Genomic DNA, 24,459 nt, shown 5'->3' on the forward strand with positions numbered 1-24,459 from the left:
GTACGTGTTGGTCAGGATGAAAGCTTTTAGAGAAAGCGTGCAATACCATTTCCAATGACAAAGGCAAGTAACAGAGAGCGGTGGAGCGGTGGTTTTGAAAAGGACTGAAAACACATACAATAAAGCCAGACAGACATCTTGTTGTGACTATTTGCAGCACTGGTGAACGACAAACATCTTGAAACCAAAAAGCTTTAGTCTAAAAAAGTGAGCATTGTGCATAGTTAATGTTTTCATTATATCCCTCTCCTATTACATGTATCTGCAGTGTTACAAGGAAGTGCAATAATGTATAACTCCTCTTAGTTCAGTGCACATAGATCACTGTTGCACTGAAGGGCCTCGCCACGCACCTTCTCCCCGTAAAAATCTCACAATAGGATTTTCTTAATATTTTTTTTTCAATTACAATATTTTGTGTATTTTTGTTACAATAACCCAGATGTGTTCCTCTCACTCAGTCCTAGGGTTGAGTCCACTTATGTCCACATATATCTTAAGTGTTTTGGCCTGATCTCTATTTCTCTCTCTCTCTCTCTCTCGCTCTCTCTCTCTTCCCTCTTTCTCATACCTCTCCCACCCACACCACTGTGTTCCCTCTCTTGATGTCTGACACCTCGCAATGGGGCGTCTTCTGTTTGCCGTTCAACACAAAGAGGGACTCCGCTGAGGGGGTGACCAGGTACTGGCCAAACAGTCCACTGGACACCACCACTCTGTTGGGGCCCCCCCAGGGCCAGGTGTGGGGTGACAGGGGCTCCTTGAGGCTCCTGAGGACCTCGCTGTGGCCTGACGCCAGGTCAGAGAAGAGCAGGTCCATGCCTGAGCCAGAGGCAGCTACCACCGTGTACTGGTTGGACTCAGTGAAGGAGGGCTGGAAGACCAGGTCGGACACAAGGAGAGTGGTGTCCAACTCCCAGCTCAGACCCAGCACCCCCTGGAAGGACACTGTTTGAACTCTGAGCTTGCCGCGCTGCTGGTCCGGTGTGACGATGTAGCGGCCATTCGGGGACACGTAGGGCTGGCCCGTGATGTTGAGGTTGGGCCCAATGACGGTGTCGGTGACACTGTCGATGAGGAGCTGTGGCTGGGCTGACGAGGGGTCCCTGCTCTGAGACTGGCACTGGATGAAGTAGAATCCACTCAGGTGTGTGTAAGCCATGCTGACGGGCACACAGCTGTAGTTCTTCAGGCTGATGGTCTTGACGCGGTGGAAGGTCTCCAAGTCAATCTTATGCACCGCAGGTTCAGATTTGAGGAAGGCGAAGCCAAACCTAAGATGACAAAGTTCAAGGGAAAGGTTAATGGTATTTTTTGGTGATTACAGTGTGGTCAGGATTCTCATTAAAATTCTAATTTGCTATTTTTTCCTCCACTTGAGAGGGATTGCGATGTTGAGGTGGTGAGTTCACCACCGTGTTTAAGGTTAGCGGGACATCCGTACCTGACGTGAGTGATGATGAGGTTGGTTGGAGGGATGAAGAAGTCATCAACCCTCTGGAAGGGGGTGCGGAGGGTGTGGTGCACCTCTCCAACACTGGCCTGGGGAATCACCTGGAACAGAGCAAAGAAGAACAGGAGAACAGGAAATATACAAATACAAGTATCACCTACCCAGCCAGAGAACAATAAGAGAAAGCATGGGTCGGAAAGTGTACTGAAACATAATAGCAAAAGTCAGATGTTAATGTTGCCATATATCCTACTGCAGATAAGGATCTACATAGAGCAGTATAGTTAGGCTGATGCAATATGGTCTCACCTCAAGACCTGATCGAGGATTGTATTGGGTCTGCTAAATGATGTAAATGTAAAATGTAATGGTTGGTTTAGGAGAGACACAGATAGAGCTGCTATCTCAAAGGTGTCGGTCTGACTCTCATTGGACGATCTATCCATCCACTCACTTTGGGCCCCACCCAGTATTCACATGACAAATGCTTCATCAGGTACTTTACATTATCAGGTCACTGTCAAGGACTAGTGGGATTCTCACTGTATATAACCACTGCTTTGTCCATACATCGGACCCCATAGTAGCCAATCAAACGACTTGTTCTTCCATAACAGTATATTAAGCAGTTTTTCTATTGGTTTTAAATATATTTGTTTTTCTTTAAAGAACTGTTGCACTAAAAGGAGGTAGGCTCCAGTACATCTTACACGCAGAAGGTATTTGTTTAAAAGGGAAAACAACTATAGATACTAATCTGAAGTCTGTGCCATCCCCACTAAAGCCCTAACACCATCACATTGTCATTGGGGGGCCTGATTTTGGATTTTGCAGTCTTCCTGTGAGTGAACTACTGACAGAGAAAATAACAAAAGTTTAATGCGGCTCCCTTTGCCACTGCATTCTACATATCTACAGAGCCCCTCATATCAGCTCTGCTCATAACCGACTTAAAAAACCCAGAAATCCCCTGTAGTTCCAACCCCTACAGGGTTTGGAGAGAAACCTTGTTAAAAAAAGGTAATTAGAATTGTTACATTGTTACAATGGTCCAGAGTTAATGTTTTCACTAACACATAATATTACTCATGTCTAATAAGGAAGTAATGCTCTCATACACTCAGGGTGTTCGGAAATTCATACCATCACTCTGGCCCCTGTCATCGCTCATCCTAATGGATCATACGCACGGTGTTACTGTATTTTACCTTAGCTGTTATTTTCTCTACTGCATTACTCCTACTGTACTTTAATACCTGAAGGGGAATTGGTTTGTACTGACTGAGTGGCTTTTATATTGAACTGCACTCATTTCAAGGCAGACTGTTGAATCTCAATGCTATTAAGAATTGCTTTATATCCTATTGGTCCCCACTTTAATATGAATATTGCACTGTAGTATAAGGACCATACCTTAAATCAAATCAAATCAAATCAAATGTTATTTGTCACATGCTTCGTAAACAACAGGTGTAGATTAAGAGCGAAATGCTTCCTTACGGGCGCTTCTCAACAACGCAGAGAGAAAAATAATCTAAAAATAATAACAGGAGGAATAAATACATAATGATTAGTGATACCTTGGGTACCAGTATTGAGTCGATGTGCAGGGGTAAGAGGTAATTTAGGTAGATTTGTACAGGTAGGGATAAAGTGACTAGGCAACAGGATAGATAATAAATAGTAGCAGCAGCGTATGTGATGAGTCAAAATAGTTAGTGCAAAAAGGATCAATTGAGATTGTCCGGGTAGCTATTTGGTTAACTATTTAGTAGTCTTACAATATGGCTTGGGGGTAGAAGCTGTTCCGGGTCCTGTTGGTTCCAGACTTGGTGCATCGGTACCACTTGCCGTGCAGTAGCAGAGAGAACAGTCTATGACTTGGGTGGCTGGAGTCTGCCAATTTTTAGGGCCTTCCTCTGACACTGCCTGGTAAAGAGGTCCTGGATGGCAGGGAGCTCGGCCCCAGTGATGTACTGGGCCGTACGCACTACCCTCTGTAGCGCCTTGCGGTCGGATGCCAAGCAGTTGCCATACCAAGCGGTGATGCAGCCAGTCAAAATGCTCTCAGTGGTGCAGCTATATAACTTTTTGAGGATCTGAGGGCCCATGCCAAATATTTTCAGCCTCCTGAGGGGGAAGAGGCATTGTCGTACCTTCTTCACGACTGTGTTGGTGTGTGTGGACCATGTTAATTCCTTAGTGATGTGGACACTGAGGAACATGAAGCTCTTGACTCGCTCCACTACAGCCCCGTCGATGTGAATGGGGGTGTGCTCTGCCCTCCGCTTCCTGTAGTCCACGATCAGCTCCTTTGTGTTGCTGATGTTGAGGGAGAGGTGTTGTCCTGGGACCATACTGCCAGGTCACTGACCTCCTTCCTATAGGCTGTCTCATCATCATCGGTGATCAGACCTACCACCGTCGTGTCATCAGCAAACGTAATAACGCAGTTGTGGATGAACAGGGAGTACAGGAGGGGATTAAACACACACCCCTGAGGGGCCCACGTGTTGAGGGTCAGTGTGGCGGATGTTAGGAAGTCCAGGATCCAGTTGCAGAGGGAGGCGTTCAGTCCCAGGGTCTTGAGCTTAGTGATGAGCTTGGAGGGCACTATGGTGTTGAATGATGAGCTACAGTCAATGATCAGCATGAACATCATTCTCACATACAGTGAGGGAAAAAAGTATTTGATCCCCTGCTGATTTTGTACGTTTGCCCACTGACAAAGACATGATCAGTCTATAATTTTAATGGTAGGTTTATTTGAACAGTGAGAGACAAAATAACAAACAAAAAATCCAGAAAAACGCATGTCAAAAATGGTATACATTGATTTGCATTTTAATGAGGGAAATAAGTATTTGACCCCTCTGCAAAACATGACTTAGTACTTGGTGGCAAAACCCTTGTTGGCAATCACACCTGGTGTAGTTGGCCACCAGGTTTGCACACATCTCAGGAGGGATTTTTTTCCACTCCTCTTTGCAGATCTTCTCCAAGTCATTAAGGTTTCGAGGCTGACGTTTGGCAACTCGAACCTTCAGCTCCCTCCAGAGATTTTCTATGGGATTAAGGTCTGGAGACTGGCTAGGCCACTCCAGGACCTTAATGTGCTTCTTCTTGAGCCACTCCTTTGTTGCATTGGCCGTGTGTTTTGGGTCATTGTCATGCTGGAATTCCCATCCACAACCCATTTTCAATGCCCTGGCTGAGGGAAGGAGGTTCTCACCCAAGATTTGACGGTACATGGCCCCGTCCATCGTCCCTTTGATGCGGTGAAGTTGTCCTGTCCCCTTAGCAGAAAAACACCTCCAAAGCATAAGACTAGCATAAAAAAAATGTATATATATATATATATAAGGAACTCAGTCCGGCTTTCAACTTACTCTTGAAAGTTGTAATAGTAGAAATCACAAGGTGCAATGTCAGTCATTGCATTTCTTAGAGAGCTATTTATAACTTGTAAGAAATGTCCAGATCAACTAGCCCATGTCGGCTAATGTTTTTGCTAGGTTTTTGTAGCCCTTAGATACTCATTTTTTTGTCACTCAAATATCACATGAATACACATTAGACACGGGAAAATGTATAGAATTGCAGGAAATAAGCTTTAAATCTGCAAAATGTTCTCTCTGCCAATAAGAGGGGTATGAACAGTTTGTGACATGAACAGTGCTTGTGCCCATAGAAATGGATGTTCCCCAGTGCTGGAAGGGGGGCCTGAGTGAAACAGTTTGGGAACCCCTGATCTATTTAGGGTCCTGGCTAAAAATAGTAAGTAAGCCTTGTAACAGCCAGAACGGCAGCTTGATGTACAAGTACACCTCCTGGACAGAATACTAGTCTATAGCAGGCAGCTTGATGTACAAGTACACCTCCTAGACAGAATGCTAGTCTATAGCAGGCAGATTGCTGTACAAGTACACCTCCTAGACAGAATGCTAGTCTATAGCAGGCAGCTTGATGCACAAGTACACCCCCTGGACATAATGCTAGTATATAGCAGGCAGTTTGATGTGTAAGTACACCTCCTGGACAGAATACTAGTCTATAGCAGGCAGCTTGATGTACAAGTACACCTCCTAGACAGAATGCTATTCTATAGCAGGCAGCTTGATGTACAAGTACACCCCTGGACAGAATGCTAGTCTATAGCAAGCAGCTTGATGTACAAGTACACCCCCTGAACAGAATGCTAGTCTATAGCAGGCAGCTTGATGTACAAGTACACCCCCCTGGACAGAATGCTAGTCTATAGCAGGCAGCTTGATGTACAAGTACACCTCCTGGACAGAATACTAGTCTATAGCAGGCAGCTTGATGTACAAGTACACCCCCTGGACAGAATGCTAGTCTATAGCAAGCAGCTTGATGTACAAGTACACCCCCTGGACATAATGCTAGTCTATAGCAGGCAGCTTGATGTACAAGTACACACCCCTGGACAGAATGCTAGTCTATAGCAGGCAGCTTGATGTACAAGTACACCTCCTAGACAGAATGCTAGTCTATAGCAGGCAGCTTGATGTACAAGTACACCTCCTGGACAGAATACTAGTCTATAGCAGGCAGCTTGATGTACAAGTACACCCCCTGGACAGAATGCTAGTATATAGCAAGCAGCTTGATGTACAAGTACACCCCCTGGACATAATGCTAGTCTATAGCAGGCAGCTTGATGTACAAGTACACCACCCTGGACAGAATGCTAGTCTATAGCAGGCAGCTTGATGTACAAGTACACCTCCTAGACAGAATGCTAGTCTATAGCAGGCAGCTTGATGTACAAGTACACCTCCTAGACAGAATACTAGTCTATAGCAGGCAGCTTGATGTACAAGTACATCCCCTGGACAGAATGCTAGTCTATAGCAGGCAGCTTGATGTACAAGTACACCTCCTGGACAGAATGCTAGTCTATAGCTAGCAGCTTGATGTACAAGTACACCCCCTGGACAGAATGCTAGTCTATAGCAGGTAGCTTGATGTACAAGTACACCCCCCTGTACTAATATCTAGCTGGTAGGCCTCTACTGGCCAATTCCATTGCATACCACCTGGACTGCAAGTATCTATTACAGTTGCGTCATTTTAACATACTGAAGTTTCAATATATTGCAACATATTGCCACTGTAATATGTTGTAAGCTCATGTCGCCATGTTTCTAAACCCTAGTGTTAGCATACTCTGCATTCTCTTTTACCTCTGCATCATTTGCTGTCTCTGAATAGCCAGGATTGGCACGTGCATACGTTGACAGTGAGACCAGTCAGAGTAAAACAGGCTATCCTTTAATCCAAGATGGCATAGCAGTGCGGTCGTGTCTTATGTTGTGTCCTCGTGTAAATAGCCAGTTTTTTGTCTTTTTTGTCTTTTTTTCGTATATATTTCTCTATCTCACTTTCCATCCTTGACTAAATATACTTTCCTGCAACCCGCCTCACCCAATGTGGAATGGATTCTATTATTTCTTCATACCTTTTATCAAGAACCCACGGCTGAAACTAGCCAGCTAGCCAGCTAACTAGCTACTTGCTATTAGCTATTGCTATTAGCCACCGTTAGCGGTCTTCACCACTGTCCGTGGCATGCACTACCTACCAGCCAGCTATAGGCTGGACAATTATCGGCCAGTCTGCACAGCGTGCTATCGACCCAGAGCATTTAGGATTTTCTGCCGGAATCACTGGACCTTAACAGCGGATCATCACAACTAGCTAGCTGCAACCGAATGGATGTTGTTGTTGGCTAATCACCACTAATCACCACTTGTCCCAAAGCTAGCACCAGTTAGCCTTGAGCTAGCCTCGAGCCAGGCCCATCTCCCGGCTATCCACCTCTCTGTCAACCGGACGGGACCTCCTAGTGTCGACACGGAGCCCCGCTGAAGCATCACGACTGGTCTGCCGACGTAATCGTCTGATGTGGTTTCAACAGGCTTCCCGTTGCGACGACCACAACATCAGGGTTGACAGAGTGTGCTAATGCAGTGAATAACTCAAACTTGGGGAGGAGGCTTCTGATGATAACATGCAAGAAACCAAGGCTTTTACGGTTACAGAAGTCAACAAATGATAGCGCCTGGGGAGTAGGAGTGATACTGGGGGCTACAGGGCCTGGGTTAACCTCTACATCACTGAATCACTGGACCTTAACAGCGGATCATCACAACTTGCTAGCTGCAACCGAATGGATGTTGTTGTTGGCTAATCACCACTAATCACCACTTGTCCCAAAGCTAGCACCAGTTAGCCTAAATTTGTTTGCGCTGGTAACAACGCAAACAGGGGGGAGTGTCTATAACTATTGAAGAATAGAATGAAGGAATAAGGCCAAGGAAAATGTATACAAATTAGGACATTGCGAATCTATGTTAAGCCCTCTAACGAGGCGATCATTAGGATGGGCCGAAAAATCCTAAAAGCACATTAGGTGAATTTAGGTAAGTCCCGGGGACTTGGGGTTGTGGTATATATATTCGGTTGCAAGTTACCGCTCAACTTATAGTTGACGAACTATATGTTTGATGTAACCGCTCATTGGATGTCCGCGAACTCGTGGTAGCATAAATTTAGGAACAATGAAAAAACGGCGCAATGGAGGTAGAATACTGCCTTAGGGGTCCGTAGGAACGGAAAAAGCCTCTTAAACTGTGTATGTGTGTGTGTGTGAGAGAGAAAAATGGTGGAGTGGAGACGTCTCTGTTGTGTCTGAGTCGACTCATGTTGGGATGGGATTTGTGTTGGAGATCTTGTGAGTCTCCGTGGGTGAGAACGTTGGTGGTTGTTAACTATATGTGAGCCCCCTGGAAGGACGTTAAGGTTAAAAATGTCATGACTCTCTATAAAAAGAGAACGTTTACTAACTATTAGAATATCATGAGCCTACAGGGAGGAGTTTTTAACAGTGTGTAGAGATGTTTTGTAATAGATAAGAAAATAACTATAAATCTGCAGATTAGGATAAGTGAAGTTAAGAAACTTGAAAGTAGGATTTGTGTTCCATGTTTTATGTTGGTTTGTGAGCTCTGTTAAGTGTTACTGTTTGCCTCATGAAGAACGGAGGTAAAGTTGGTCTGTCTACTTTCTGTTGTTTAGCTGGGAGAGAGCTCCATCCACTCTGAAATCGTATTGGTGAATGAACTACGCATGCGTGTGATTTTATGAGTTTAGAGTTACGTAGAGCAAATATGCCACTCCTCTGCCTGCACTGAGCTGCTGGGAGATGCAGACTCAGAGCAGACAGAGAAGAAAGGAGAGATTTAGACACTAATAGTGTATTCTGTTTGTTAAATTGGCTGTTGTTTATCGATGAAACTATTTGCTTGAGACCTATCGAATTGATAAACTAGAGATATGTTGACGGATTAAAAATAAATAAAATAAAATGTTATTGAGCTATTTATACTATTCCTGAGTTAAGTTGTTTGCTTATTTCTTAGAGCGAATGTGACTAGAGGAATATTGAATGGTTGAAATAACTCAGTGAGTGCGTAAACTACTAAATTATTGTCTGTTCTTTGTTCTTCTGTGATATGAGAGACGATGAGAAGGAGGAGAGAGAGAGGAGGTGCTGACAAGTACATCACGCGACAGGGTGTGCTGCAACGGATCCAGTCAAATCAAGGCTAGTACTGTTCTATTCACAAAACTTACCTTCCCATAGAGGATATTTTGTGTGCCTAGCATATTTGATGTTGTGACAATTTGACAGGGACTTGGCAACAGACTGATCAATTGATGTAATTACATATTGGAGTTTTTGTGCATAAGTTGGTTTGATTAGAGTTGTGTTGGGAATCGAGTACTGACATTATTCTGTAAAATTAAGGTAATTGGGTGCTTATTAAGCAATTGGTTTGTGAGTGCTGTAGTGTTGCTGGATTATAGGTCTTTATTTTTTTGGATTGCTCCGAAGTTGACTACTTTCATTTACTTTCCTGATCGGATGTGGTAAGATTGCCACTAATCAATAATTTGGTAAAATAAAATAAAATAAAATGAACAAATAAGTAAATTGATGAATAAATTAATAAATAAATTAATTAATTAATTTGGGGAAGAGAAGAAAAAAAAAAGAGGGAACCATAGGCTACATAGTCTAAAATAATGAAATAATTCAAAATAAAGGAATATAATAGAGTTGTTACAAGGGGGAAAAAGGACATCAAAACTATGAAAGTAATTACTCCTGTTGATGTAGTAGAAAATAGTAATCCTTTAGTTAATGGTATTACAAGGTTATCTGGAAAAGGGAATAAACGTTGGCATGACATTGAACAACCATGGCTAGTGGAAGGGACTCTTAACCCAGACGTCATCAACATGATGAAAGTGTTTGAATAATAGAGAGAGGAAAAGCAGAAACGACCATAAAAATGAATCCAAACTCCAAAAGTAAGAAGAAAACGAGATGTCTGGAAACTAAGGGTGGAGTGAGGTTCAGGAAGATGGAACTTGAAGAAGATGATGATGATGATCAGAGTGATTGAGAAGAGATCATGGGTGGATATGACTCTGTGATCAGAAGGAAGTTGGCAAGAGAGGAAAGAAGGGGTGATTGAAGTTGAAGGAAGAAGAAGGATACTAGAGATTCGATCTCTGATGAAAGTGAAGATGGAGAAAGCGATGAAGATTTGGAGATTAAAGGTGCTTTATGTTCAAGAGGATTTTATCCTACAATGATTAGCACAGAAGAAATAGAAAGAGATATAGACCGATGCGTATTATGCCTGGATAAGGGGAATAATTTAGAAGAAGTAAGAACTGGAAGAACAACTCAAGAAGCTGAAGATATAGAAGAGAAAAAACTGCTGAGAAAAGGATCCCAAGAATTGGAGAAAAAGTATACATTGAGGTCAAGGAAAGAGAGCACAAGTAATATGATGATGCCAGATGATATTTCGAGGATAGAACTAGAATATAAGCTTTTGAAGAATACCGATATGTCAGATAGACTTGAGAAGCTGTCTACTCTTCAAGATGGAGCATATCCTTGGATTTAAAAAATTGGAAGAAATTATGGTGGGAACACAGTCAGCCATAGGAGACATTAAGAGATTTTTGGCTAATCTCCTTGGGAGTCCAGATATGGAAGACATTTTTCAGAGAGGGGGACTTAATAGATAGATAGGTCTGAAGTGAATGACCCTGAATTGTTGGCTGCGAGTAGAAATCGGCTGTGGAGAGCACTGAAAGATATGTTTCCAACAAATGTGTATTCTGACAACCTTCTGATTGACCCACTATGTCAACAAGAAAATCTGAGAGCCTATGTGTCAAGAGTTCATAAAGTGTGGAGAAATATTACCGGAAATGATCCAGATGTGAGTCAAATTGAGAAGTCAATTTTGAGAGCTAAATTGCAGATGGGACTGCCCTCACAAGTAAGGAGCAAACTGGCAGAGGTGGTTGTACTTGGAAGCATGACAAAAGGTGTCTATAGAGATCATATAGCCCATCAAGTGGATCTGTACAGGAAGGAGGAACACAACCAGAAAGAACAGGACCAAGAAACTCTTAGAAAACTTGATGAAATACAACTGGGGGAGAATAAGAAGGAGAAGAAAAGCTTTGGTTATGCAGAATCAGTGTGCACCAAATCAACAATCATTGCAACAGCTTCAACCGGACCAGTTCCAACCGCAATTGTACCAGCCACCAATAGCGGTACCAGTTGTTTCATATCCACAGCCAGTTTCTGGACAGACACAGAATTGGAGAGGAAGAGGACGAGAAGGCTTAGAAAGAGGAAGAGGAGGACGATTTAAGCCATACTTCCAGCAATCTTCAGAAGTGTGTTATAATTGTGGACAGGTTGGTGACTTTGCTGTGAGTGCAATGGGCCAGGAGGAAACATCAGAGGGAATTTCAGAGGAAGATACAGGAGCAAGTGAAGATCATCTGGAGGACAGGTGAACCCTTATAGGGGAAAGGAGCAAGGATTCTAGGGGTGCCTAGAAGATCCGAAAGGGGGGTGTCAGCTGGTAACACCAGTTAGGGGAAAAATATCCAACAATTGAAGTGAAAATAAACAACGGACCATGGGAAGTGATGATGGATAGCGGAACAGCTTTTATCTTTGTTCGGCCTGAAGATGCTACACATCTCCCTATGTCCAATCAACTAATTAGGACAATCGGATTCGAGGGAGTAAAACAGCTGATTCCTCTTACGGAACCAATTGAGCTCTGCTATAAAAATCAGAAAATTACAATACCCATACTGGTATCAGAACATACACCTATTGCATTGTTGGGAAGAGATGCATTGTGTAAGTTGAACTGTACAATAAGATGTACACCAGACGGCTGTCTGGTAGAAGTGCCAAAGGAAAAGGTTTACCAATTGTTGATGATGACAGAGATGGATTCGTCTTCAGTATTCTGGATTGGAAATCTCAGTGAAGATTTTTTAACCCTCCCGTTGTCCTAGGGTCAAAATGACCCGCCACTGTGTTGAACCAACTTTATTTAATGTTTATATTTTTTTGATCATTTGTGAGAAGGAGGCAGTGATACTTTCTTTAAAGTCTCACTGCCTCCTTCTCACAAATTATCCCCAAAATATAAAAATTAAATAAAGTTGGTTCAACACAGTGGCGGGTCATTTTGACCCTAGGACAACGGGAGGGTTTTAATTAAAGAAGGCTAAGGTTAGGAGAAAGATTACAAAGGAGTAGGATTTTTGGGAACCATATTTGCTTGAACAGATTGACTATATCATAGGAAGGTGCACAATCTGTCTGAAAAATAATGTTTGCAGGGGTGTGACTGTTATTCTTGGTTACATTCCTACACCAAGAGGTGCATAAGATGTCAAACTAAGCTAAAAGATGCTCAGTCGTTTGCCAAGTTCTTGTGTAAAGAAGTCATAAGCAGGTGGGGACTTCCCGATCACATATCCTAAAATTAGTGGGAAAGGAATTTGTGGATAAATCAGTGAAATGGTTTTTGAAAAATTAAGGGAAAAAGTCAGACTAAAAAGTTATGGAAAACTAGGGTTGAAGTAACTCTAGGACAGTCAGCTCAGCTCCCATGTAAGTGCATGAGAGAGAACAGTGGTGAAGGGAAATTTAGAGTTCAGTGGGAAGATAGATATGGCAGGAGTTTAGATCTGTTAGGAGAAGTTGCATTGAGAAAGTATGCGTTGTTGAATGACAAGAGAAGAATGAAGATTGAGGGTGATTGCAGTATCTATATTTACAATTCCCAGCAGGAAGATCAAGGTGATTATAAATGTATTTTTTATAATCAACAGTTTGAAAGTGAGGGATTAGAGTTGGGACTGAGAGTTAATGTAGTGACACTAGTGGTGATAGATGGAAATACAAGTAAAGAGTTCAAAGCTTTAGGGAGAATGGATGAATCAACAACAATGACATCAACACTTCAGCCTATTAAAACAATAGTGAGAAGCAATTCAACTCTTTCAACATTGACAGTTATTAAAGCTATAAATATATCACATTTGATTACAAGGGAGCCAATCGCTCCAGCACCAATTGTAGAGGAAAAGACTGTCATTAGGGTTAGGATGGGTGGTACAGCTCATCTTCCTTGTAGATGTGAGAGATGGAGTGGGGGTGGTGACGTTCCTCCCACATGGAGAGATAATTATGGAAAATAAGTGTTGTTATGAGGATAAGAAGTAGAAGCTGTTTCACCTAGTGAAAGGAAGTATATTTTGTACAACGATATGAAGTGGAAGAGGGTTATGAGTGATTGCTCACTTATTTTGCGTACTGTTACATGGAAAGATCAGGGAGAATATATGTGTACTTATTTAGTGCAAGCATTAAAATGTGTTCCGGTCAAGAATTATTGGTTAAAAGGCTATGTAACTCGTAAGGTGACGCTTATGATGGAAGATTTGAAGTCTGTTGAAGCTTCCACAGTCACCAAAGGAGTTCAGGAGAAGTATATTACAGTAGCCACTCCAACAGTAAATAATACACAGAGGATATCTGTAACTTTCCCACTGGAAATAGTTAAGAGTGTTAATACATCAACTAAAGCAACTATTTTAATAGCAACTTTGAAAGAGATTAATGGTAAGACGGCAATAACAAATGTAGGAAATATGACACAGACACCAACAACAACTTTTCTGAAACTAAAGGATGTAGCAAGAGTGACTCAGGAGTTTATGATACGGATGGAGAGTGCTATCAATGGTAGTAAGGATAGTGTTGAAATAGGAGAGCAGATGGTAGGAGAGAATGATGTAGATTCATCTGAAATAGTGCAGAATACTATCCTGGAGGTAAAGGATGAGTTCTTTGATTTTGATGGAAGACAAGAAGATATATCTGATCAATACCGCTCGTTAGGGAAGAGAGAAACTAAATGGAAGGCATATGGATTTGATTCTTCTGTTTTGCAAAATAAAGATGGATGGGTAGGTAGGAATCTTTGGTTCCAGCAGTTAACTCATTCTGTAAGATCAGTGAGGAATCTTGAGGGTCCATGTCTGTTGAGAATTCCAGCACCAGGCAGATGGGGTTCAATCTTAGAGACGGTGGCTAAACCTCTGTCAAGTACGTGTCAATCTTATGCTTTATTATGGCTGTTGTATCAGCAACAATCATTAACAGATACAATAATGTCGTTGTGGAAGCATTTGTTTAGGCCTAGGGTTAAATGTTCTTGGTTAAATGAATTACCCTACGTGAATTTGTTAGATGGGAAGGAAAATCAGTTAACAGCGATTCCTGAAGCATTGGAGGTGAAACCAGTGAGGGCTAAAAGCTGTTTTTGTTCTAATAAAATATATGATGGAAAGGGTATGTTTATGGGAATATCAGATTGTGATGATTATATGATGACTTTGGGTAAGCATGAACATAAGGTTAGTAATGAGAAATATAATGTAACTTTTTATGTTCCAGTTAGTAAGAAGAGCAGGACTTTGATGGTGAAAGATCAGCTTTTGCCTGGTAATGTGACTATTGGGAATTTTAGAGATATTTGGTGGGTTTGTGGTGATAAAGCATATATATTCTTACCCTATGGATGGACAGGATGTTGTTACATGTTGACGTTGAAGCTTCCATATGAGGTTTTTACCATTAAAAGAGGGGAAGTACCGGACACAGATAAATCTGAGTCTAGGTTTGGAAATAGGGTGAAAAGGGACATGGCGAAATTTCATAGTCTGGAAGCCTACCATTGGAGGATAAGTCTAGGAGAGAAGTGGGGACTTGGACTTTTTCCATGGTATGGTGTAAAATTTTTGGCAGATCACATAGATAATATTACCTATACTTTGCAGGGTTTTGCAAATGAAACGATAAGAGGGTTTAACCTTCTGTCGAATACTCAAAGAAGTCACAGACTGACGCTGTTGAAACATAACATGGCTCTTGACTATATTTTAGCAAAACAAGGTGGCTTATGTTTGGCTATGAATTTGACGGGGGATGATTGTTATACTTTGATCCCAGATAGTTCCGATAATATCACTAGTGTTATAGATACATTGAAGAATATAAGGGATGCGTTTGGTAGATCTGAAGGAGCTGGATGGTCAGCGAAGGCTTGGTTGCAAGATCAGTTAGGCCCAGTGGGAGCAGTGATAGTTCAGATTTTAGTAGCAGCTCTGATAGCGCTGTGTGTGATGTTTTGTTTTGTACTTTGTTATTGACTTTTGCGAAGGCTATGATATTGAGATGGGTTGGAGTTGTGATGCCTGGAGAAAACACTCAGATGCCGTTGTAAACTGTTACTGATCTAGATGAAGATGAACAAGTGGGACTGGATGGAGTATTGATGGATAGATATCCATTTTGAATATCCGATCATTTTTTAAATGTTTTTAAATATTAGTGTGATTTTAGTATTTTGTGATGAATCCAAGGGGGGAAATGGAATGAGATTCATTTTATATATCATTTTATATATCATTTTTAGTTGATATTGATGTTTTAATGTGAATGTGTTGTTTTGCAAAAGATACTGTTTGGTCTTTTCTTTTCTTCCAGAAGCATATGGGGGAATGTGTAGAGGGGATTCAAATACTCAAACATGGACAATATGAAGGGACAATATGAATGGACTGGAGGAAGTGGAACAAGGAAGGTGTGGAAATGTTCAGATTCCATCATCGACGTTGCATTGGAAGTCGACACTGCTGAGGAGATGAAGTGTAGTGGACTACATTCCAGTGTCTGCAATGATATATAGACATATTTGCATGTGTAATACATTATTTGTGTCATATTCTTTCTGTATTAATTTTTGAAGAATGATATTTGCTGTTATTGGGTACATGTGGGGATCTCAGATGTTTTTGTTTATTTCGTGGATGCTTAGGGATATTGGGTCTAGGCAGGGATAGAGAGAATCCACAGGAGGGTCCGATGGGTCGACCAGCCTGAATGTGGACATTTTTGATTGTATTTTGTTTGCTGAGGCTTTCATGTGTATTCAAATTGCATCATAGTTTAAAATGCATTGATAAAGATTTATGAATTGATCTGGAGTACTTAGGTGGTTGCCTGGGGCAGAGGGGCCGTGAGAGAATTTTACTGTCTTGATTGATTGATGGATATTTGGAAAGAAAGCTGCCAGACAGGTTTTTCGCTCTCACACTCCATAAAGATTTGTTCATATTTCATAGAAATTTATTTACACTCCATAGAAAAATTTGTTTTTGGTTTATTGTTAAAGATACTCAATAAGATAAATTGTTATTTGTCATATCCTATTATTTTTGTTTTCGAGACTTAATTAGTCTCGAAGGGGGGAAATATGTGGTGTCTAAGGAATTTATGACTTTGCTAACGTTTGCAAATGGTATCTTAGAGGATGTTGATTCAGCTTAGGGAAGCATCTGGGGAGCAGTTTTATAGGGGCACTCTAGAACAGAGGAAGTCTGTTGTGTGGAGTCATGGGATTGGTCTGTAGGGGAAACCACCCATATCATGTTAAAGATTATAAATACTTGGTTGGGACAAAGGAGGACAGAACAACATATTATTTTGAGTCCGTTGTTCTCCAGATGCCTGCAGATGTCTGTAAATTTACGCTGAAATCTTGTGATATAAATAAACCTTTATAATCAAAGTACAGTGTAAGCGGACTCCTTGTTCTCACAGCAAAATTAGCATCATTATTTAGATACCACACTACAGACCCCCCATAGCCCCCAGTTGTGCCCTGGACACCATATGTGAATTGCTTGCTCCCCATCTATCCACAGAGTTCGTACTGCTTGGTGACCTAAACTGGGATATGCTTAACACCCCGGCCGTCCTACAATCTAAACTAGATGCCCTCAATCTCACACAAATTATCAAGGAACCTACCAGGTACAACCCTAAATCCATAAACATGGGTACCCTCATTGATATCATCCTGACTAATTTACCCTCTAAATACACCTCCGCTGTCTTCAACCAGGATCTCAGCGATCACTGCCTCATTGCCTGCGTCCGTAATGGGTCTGCGGTCAAACGACCACCCCTCATCACTGTCAAACGCTCCCGAAAACACTTCAGCGAGCAGGCCTTTCTAATTGTTCCTGGCCCGGGTATCCTGGATGGATATTGACCTCATTTCGTCAGTAGAGGATGCCTGAATGTTCTTCAAAAGTGCTTTCCTCTCCATCTTAAAAAAGCATGCCCCATTCAAAAAATTCAGAACTAAGAACAGATATTGCCCCTGGTTCACCCCAGACTTGACTGCGCTTGACCAGCACAAAAACATCCTGTGGCATACTGCATTAGCATCGAACGGCCCCCGCGATATGCAACTTTTCAGGGAAGTCAGGAACCAATATACACCATCAGTTAGGAAAGCAAAGGCTAGCTTTTTCAAACAGAAATTTGCATCCTGTAGCACTAACTCCAAAACGTTTTGGGACACTGTAAAGTCCATGGAGAATAAAAGCACCTCCTCCCAGCTACCCACTGCACTGAGGCTAGGAAACACTGTCACCACCGATAAATCTACGATAATTGAGAATTTCAATAAGCATTTTGCTACGGCTGGCCATGCTTTCCACCTGGCTACCCCTACCCCGGACACCAGCTCTGCACCCTCCGCTGCAACAAGCCCATGCCCCCCCCCCCGCTTCTCCTTCACCCAAATTCAGATAGCTGATGTCCCGAAAGAGCTGCAAAATCTGGACCCCTACAAATCAGCTGGGCTAGACAATCTGGACCCTTTCTTTCTAAAATTAGCTGCCGAAATTGTCGCAACCCTTATTACTAGCCTGTTCAACCTCTCTTTTGTATCGTCTGATATCCCCAGAGATTGGAAAGCTGCCGCGGTCATCCCCCTCTTCAAAGGGGGTGACACTCTAGATCCAAACTGTTACAGACCTATATCCATCCTACCCTGCCTTTCGAAAGTAGTTGAAGGCCAAGTTAACAAACAGATCACCGACTACTTCGAATCCCACGTGCCTTCTCCGCTATGCAATCTGGTTTCCGAGCTGGTCATGGGTGCACCTCAGCCACGCTCAAGGTCCTAAACAATATAATAACCGCGATTGATAAAAGACAGTACTGTGCAGCCAAGGCTTTTGACTCTGTCAATCACCGCATTCTTATTAGAGTTCAATGTGTCAAATCGGAGGGCCTGTTGTCTGGACCTCTGGCAGTCTCTATGGGGGTGCCACAGGGTTCAATTCTCGGGCCGACTCTATTCTCTGTGTATATCAATGATGTCGCTCTTGCTGCTGGTGACTCTCAGATCCACCTCTACGCAGACGACACCATTTTGTATACATCTGGCCCTTCATTGGACACTGTGTTAACAAACCTCCAAACGAGCTTCAATGCCATACAACACTCCTTCTGTGGCCTCCAACTGCTCTTAAACGCTAGTAAAACTAAATGCATGCTCTTCAATCGAACGCTGCTTGCACCCGCCCGCCCGACTAGAATCACTACTCTCGGCGGGTCTGACTTAGAATATGTGGACAACTACAAATACCTAGGTGTCTGGTTAGATCGTAAACTCTCCTTCCAGACTCACATTAAGCATCTCCAATCCAAAATTAAATCTAGAATCGGCTTCCTGTTTCACAACAAAGCCTCCTTCACTTATGCTGCTAAACATGCCCTCATAAAACTGACTATCATACCGATCCTTGACTTCGGCAATGTCATTTACAAAATAGCTTCCAACACTCAACTCAGCAAATTGGATGTATTCTATCACAGTGCCATCCATTTTGTCACCAAAGCCACATATACTACCCATCATTGTGACCTGTACGCTCTCGTTGGCTGGTCCTCACTACATATTCATCGCCAAACCCACTGGCTCCAGGTCATCTATAAATCACTTCTAGGCAAATCCCCGCCTTATCTTAGCTCATTGGTCACCATTGCAACACCCACCCGTAGTATGCGCTCCAGCAGGTATATCTCACTGGTCATCCCCAAAGCCAACACCTCCTTTGGCTGCCATTCCTTCCAGTTCTCTGCTGCAAATGACTGGAACGAACTACAAAAATCTCTGAAGCTGGAGACACTTATCTCCCTCATTAACTTTAAGCATCAGTTGTCAGAGCAGCTTACCGATCACTGCACCTGTACACAGCCCATCTGTAATTAGCCCAGCCAACTACCTCATCCCCATATTGTTATTTACATTGTTATTTATTTTGCTCATTTGCACCCCACATCATCTTCTGCACATCTATCACTCCAGTGTTAATACTAAAATGTAATTATTTTGCACTATGGCCTATTTATTGCCTTACCTCCATAACTTACTACATTTGCACACACTGTATATATATTTTCTATTTTCTATTGTGTTATTGACTGTACGTTTTTGTTTATTCCATATGTAACTCTGTGTTGTTGTTGTTTTTATCGCACTGCTTTGCTTTATCTTGGCCAGGTCGCAGTTGTAAATGAGAACTTGTTCTCAACTGGCTTACCTGGTTAAATAAAGGTGAAATAAATAAATAAATCCTTCCCCTCTCAACATCCCTGCTCCTTCATTTGTTTTATCTATTGGATTGTCAATCTCACTCGGATGTTTGCTTAGAGATATTGAGCAATTAAAAAAGGAGGTGTTTGACATTTTGAATTGCCTCCTGTGGAGATGCTCAGGTCAATTTCTTGCATTCCAAATAATAATGACATTATCAAGCCATTTATTTGTGGTGTGATCCATTTGCCTTAGAGCCAGTTATGCAGATTGCCTGAAATTGCATTCTGGACTGAATGATTCAAGCCTCGTTTTGTAATTATTCATTACTATTGAGCGACTACAGAACACCAGGCGTGTTTTAGTAGTCTGACAATTCACATGAACGCTTATGCAGGGCAGTTTGAGATTATACAACAATTTGAAGAATGAATTAAATGAGCAGAAAATCACTTGGTTTGAGATAGAAAAGTGCCTTTTAAAAACAGCGTTGCTGTCTCTTTATTTGGGACCCATTGCATCCCTCTTGGGCAGGGGAGTGAGAACACATTAGGATTTCACAATGAGCCCAAACTGACAAGCGTTCAATCCTCTCCCTTGCTAATAAGACTGTTTCCTCCTCTCCACGTACCGACTACTGACAGACAGAGCACCTCACAACATTTGAACAACCATCAAAGGAAGAGGAAAGAAACAATGAAAATGTTGTGTCCGTTGCAAAATGACAACGCAGTCCCTTGACAGTTGCAGTATGTGGAGCTGTGCTCCTGTCCTCTGTTACATCAACCCTATAAACACTATGATGGCTCTCCCAGAAGCATAAGCCAGCTCTGAGCTCTGGGATCTCATTGGCCAAACCTCCCGTGGGCCTGAAACACATCCACACCTGTGATCATCCCTCATGTGTTAAGTCTCAAACACTTCCTCTCCAAAGGGACTGGATCACATGTCCACAGTGTGAAGTCTCCAACACATCCTCTCCAAAGGGACTGGATCACATGTCTACAGTGTGAAGTCTCAAACACTTCCTCTCCAAAGGGACTGGATCACATGTCCACAGTGTGAAGTCTCCAACACATCCTCTCCAAAGGGACTGGATCACATGTCTACAGTGTGAAGTCTCCAACACATCCTCTCCAAAGGGACTGGATCACATGCTTACAGGGCCACAGCTGTGAATTGCAGTTTGCTCACTGGTAAACATTGTAAAACATACATATATTAAATACTCACACAAACAAATACTGACTTATACACACGTACGCATGGACCAAGATACAGTCACACACTCACTTACACCTGCACCCACCAATAACTCCTTACCTGTAAGGTTGGCTGGGACTTCTGCATGCTGCCCCAGCATAGAACCCAGACCTGGTCATGTGACTTGTCATAGAGCAGCTTCACCGGGAAAGGGTCTGTCTCTACCGCCTAGAGAGAGAGAGAGAGAGAGAGCGAGAGCGAGAGCGAGAGCGAGAGCGAGAGAGAGAGAGAGAGAGAGAGAGAGAGAGAGAGAGAGAGAGAGAGAGAGAGAGAGAGAGAGAGAGAGAGAGAGAGATTTGACCCTTATTTTGCCAGGTAAGTTGACTGAGAACACATTGTTATTCACAGCAACGGCCTGGGAATAGATATAGGGAAGACGAGGGGGGAATGAAAGAAAGAAGAGAGAGAGACACAACCCTGGGCCGGGTGGATTGTCAACAGTGAGGAATAACACAATCAATGAACCGCTCCCATGGACATGTAGCGTGCCGTGTGACGACTCCCCTTCCTTCCCCAACCGCACCCCCAGTGAAGCACGCCAGAGGCATGGGTTCAGTAATGGGAGGTCAGCCTATTTATTTTCCACTGGTCAGGTATGTGTCGAAAACTCTCCCACTCCCAGACCCTCAGACTCTGACCGTCATGCTGTCACTCACATGTCAGAGGAGGGTGGAGGGAGGGGTCAGTGCACCAAACAATGAGACTTACAGGCAACTGACCCCTCACCCCAGCATACCTATACTCCCAGTTTGTTATAGACACAACACTCATTCACTATCATGTCACTGTTTTTTTTACAGCCTTTCTTTTTCAGCCTTTCTCCTGCTAAGTAGTTATATTATTTAATTTGTCATTTTGTTAATTATCTTATATCATGCAGCGTGACAGCAAACGAAAATGACTGCTATGTAACTGTTAGCTAGGTGTTGTTGTTGTTGTTAAGCAAAAACAGATCAGAATAAGGGTGTTATTTTTCACTCTTTTAAAAGCCTCCCTGAAACGTCTCTGTGTTGAGTGGAGATAGCTGAGAGAGATGGAGGGAGGGAGAGGGAGGTAGAAAGAGATGGAGGGAGAGGGAGGTAGAGAGAGATGGAGGGGGAGAGAGAGACAACCTCCCGAGTGGCGCAGTGGTCTAAGGCACTGCATCGCAGTGCTAGCTGTGCCACTAGAGATCCTGGTTCGAATCCAGGCTCTGCTGTAGCCGGCCGCAACCGGGAGACCAATGGGGCGGCGCACAATTGGCCCAGCGTCGTCCAGGGTAGGGGAGGGAATGGCCAGCAGGGAGGTAGCTCAGTTGGTAGAGCATGGCGTTTGCAACGCCAGGGTTGTGGGTTCGATTCCCATGGGGGGCCAGTATGAAAATAAATAAATAAGAATAATGTATGCACTAACTGTAAGTCGCTCTGGATAAGAGCGTCTGCTAAATGATGTAAATGAGAGGTAAAGAGAGAGATGGGAGAGGGAGGTAGAGATAGATGGAGGGGGAGAGAGAGGTAAGGAGAGAGATGGTGAGAGGGAGATAGATAGAGAGGGAGGGCGGGAGAAGGAGGTAGAGAGAGAGAGGGAGGGCGGGAGAAGGAGGTAGAGAGAGAGAGAGAGAGAAGTAGGTAGAGAGAAATGGATGGAGAGAGAAAAAGGATGATACATTAACCTCCTGCCCCCACACACACCAGTGAGGGTATGGAGAAGTGTGGCAGAGCTGCCCCCACACACACCAGTGAGGGTATGGAGAAGTGTGGCAGACCTTGGCGATTGAGAGGAAAACACGAGCTTCTTTGTTTTCAGCACTCTTCTTTACCCTCCCGCTCCCACTCTCCCTCTCCCTCTCTCTCTGCTCCCTCTCTTTCCCTATCTTCGCTCTTGCTCTCTTCACTCTCTCTCTTTCTCCACTCTTTCTTTCTCCCTCTCTCTCTTTTCACTCTCTCTCCCTCTCTCTTCTTGTGGCAAAAATAATGGCTTTCATTTAAGCCCTTAGCCCACTGTTGGTGAAAGCTTCGGGGGACGGCCCTCTAAACGGCTTATAGAGAAGATTAATAAAACCAACCAACCTGCACCACTTTCTGGGCCTGGGTGTCGATGACCAGCAGGCGTTTTTGAAGGGGTTGGGTGACGTAGATGTACTTATCCCTCACACTGACCGCTGAGGACCACAAACAGTGCTGCGGGGACACACCTTCACTTTTAGGGCACATCTCCTCCTGGAGAAAGAATGGGATGGAGGGAGAGAGAAGGAAAGAAGAAGAAGAAGAAGAAGAAGAAGAAGAAGAAGAAGAAGAAGAAGAAGAAGAAGAAGAAGAAGAAGAAGAAGAAGAAGAAGAAGAAGAAGAAGAAAAAGAAGAAGAAGAAGAAAAAGAAGAAGAAGAAGAAAAAGAAAAAGAAGAAGAAGAAAAAGAAGAAGAAGCAGAAGGGTGAATCCACAGCTAATCACTGCACACACAGGACCATAATCGAAGAGTGGCCCCCTCTCTCTCACGCGTAGGGCAGAGAAAATGCTGTTTACAGCAGCAATGGGCTAACACATGGCTTATTGAGTTTGTATCGATCTGTAATACAATTACAGCAACCAGTAAAACTTCAATCCCTCATAGAAAAAAGCCACTTTTATCAACTAAAGCCCATTGCTTTGGGAGAGTGATGTTCTCTAGTATATTACAGACTTGCAGGGTTCCTGTGAGCTATTGACCTGGGATCTTTAACTAATGGACATGAGTAATCCTGAACGGAGGGCACAGATACTAGCAATGGATTGTAGTGCAGTGGGGGGATGTGTGTACCTCTGTAAATCTGTAAGATATTTTTCTTAAAACGAAGTAAGCATTTCACTGTTGTATTCGGCGCATGTGGCAAATACATATTGATTTGATTTGAAGTCATAAAAAGTCCCAAAACACCAGCATCATTACATACACCTTAGCCAAATACATTTAAACTCAGTTTTTCACAATTCCTGACATTTAATCCTAGTAAATGTCTTAGGACTTAGGTCCATGTCTTAGGTCAGTTAGGATCACCACTTTATTTTAAGAATGTGAAATGTCAGAATAATAGTAGAGAGAATTATTTATTTCAGCTTTTATTTCTTTCATCACATTCCCAGTGGGTCAAAAGTTTACATGAACTCAATTAGTATTTGGTAGCATTGCCTTTAAATTGTTTAACTTGGGTCAAACGTTTCAGGTAGCCTTCCACAAGCTTCCCACAATAAGTTGGGTGAATTTTGGCCCATTCCTCCTGACAGAGCTGGTGTAACTGAGTCAGGTTTGTAGGCCTCCTTGCTTGCACACGCTTTTTCAGCTCTGCCCACACATTTTCTATAGGATTGAGGTCAGGGCTTTGTGATGGCCACACCAATACCTTGACTTTGTTGTCCTTAAGCCATTTTGCCACAACTTTGGAAGTATGCTTGGGGTCATTGTCCAGTTGGAAAACCCATTTGCGACCAAGCTTTAACTTACTGACTGATGTCTTGAAATGTTGCTTCAATATATCCACATAATTTTCCTTCCTCATGATGCCATCTATTTTGTGAAGTGCACCAGTCCCTCCTACAGCAAAGCACCCCCAAAGCATGATGCTGCCACCCCCGTGCTTTATGGTTGGGATGGTGTTCTTCGGCTTGCAAGCACCCCCTTTTTCCTCCAAACATAACGATGGTCATTATGGCCGAACAGTTCTATTTTTGTTTCATCAGACCAGAGGACATTTCTCCAAAAAGTATGATCTTTGTCCCCATGTGCAGTTGCAAACCGTAGTCTGGCTTTTTTATGGCGGTTTTGGAGCAGTGGCTTCTTCCTTGCTGAGCGGTCTTTCAGGTTATGTCGATATAGGACTAGTTTTACTGTGGATATA

At 42.9% G+C, this 24,459-nt stretch overlaps 1 protein-coding gene across 1 annotated transcript in view; it reads right to left on the reverse strand.

Annotated features, from left to right (window-relative positions):
* Positions 1–430: 430 nt before the first annotated feature.
* Positions 431–24,459, reverse strand: part of LOC311143186 (follistatin-related protein 4-like) — a 226,075-nt gene continuing 202,046 nt past the window's right edge. Inside the window, exons 13-16 of the mRNA XM_084178970.1 lie at positions 22,659–22,808; positions 20,671–20,778; positions 1,445–1,554; positions 431–1,274 (exon numbers count right to left, since the gene is read on the reverse strand). Coding sequence (XP_084035096.1) covers positions 566–1,274; positions 1,445–1,554; positions 20,671–20,778; positions 22,659–22,808 — 1,077 coding nt within the window. The 3' untranslated portion in view covers positions 431–565. The remainder of the gene's footprint in view (positions 1,275–1,444; positions 1,555–20,670; positions 20,779–22,658; positions 22,809–24,459) is intronic.

The sequence above is a fragment of the Coregonus lavaretus genome (genome assembly GCF_964263955.1).
Source record: "Coregonus lavaretus genome assembly, chromosome: 15".
In the NCBI taxonomy this organism is placed as follows: domain Eukaryota; kingdom Metazoa; phylum Chordata; class Actinopteri; order Salmoniformes; family Salmonidae; genus Coregonus; species Coregonus lavaretus.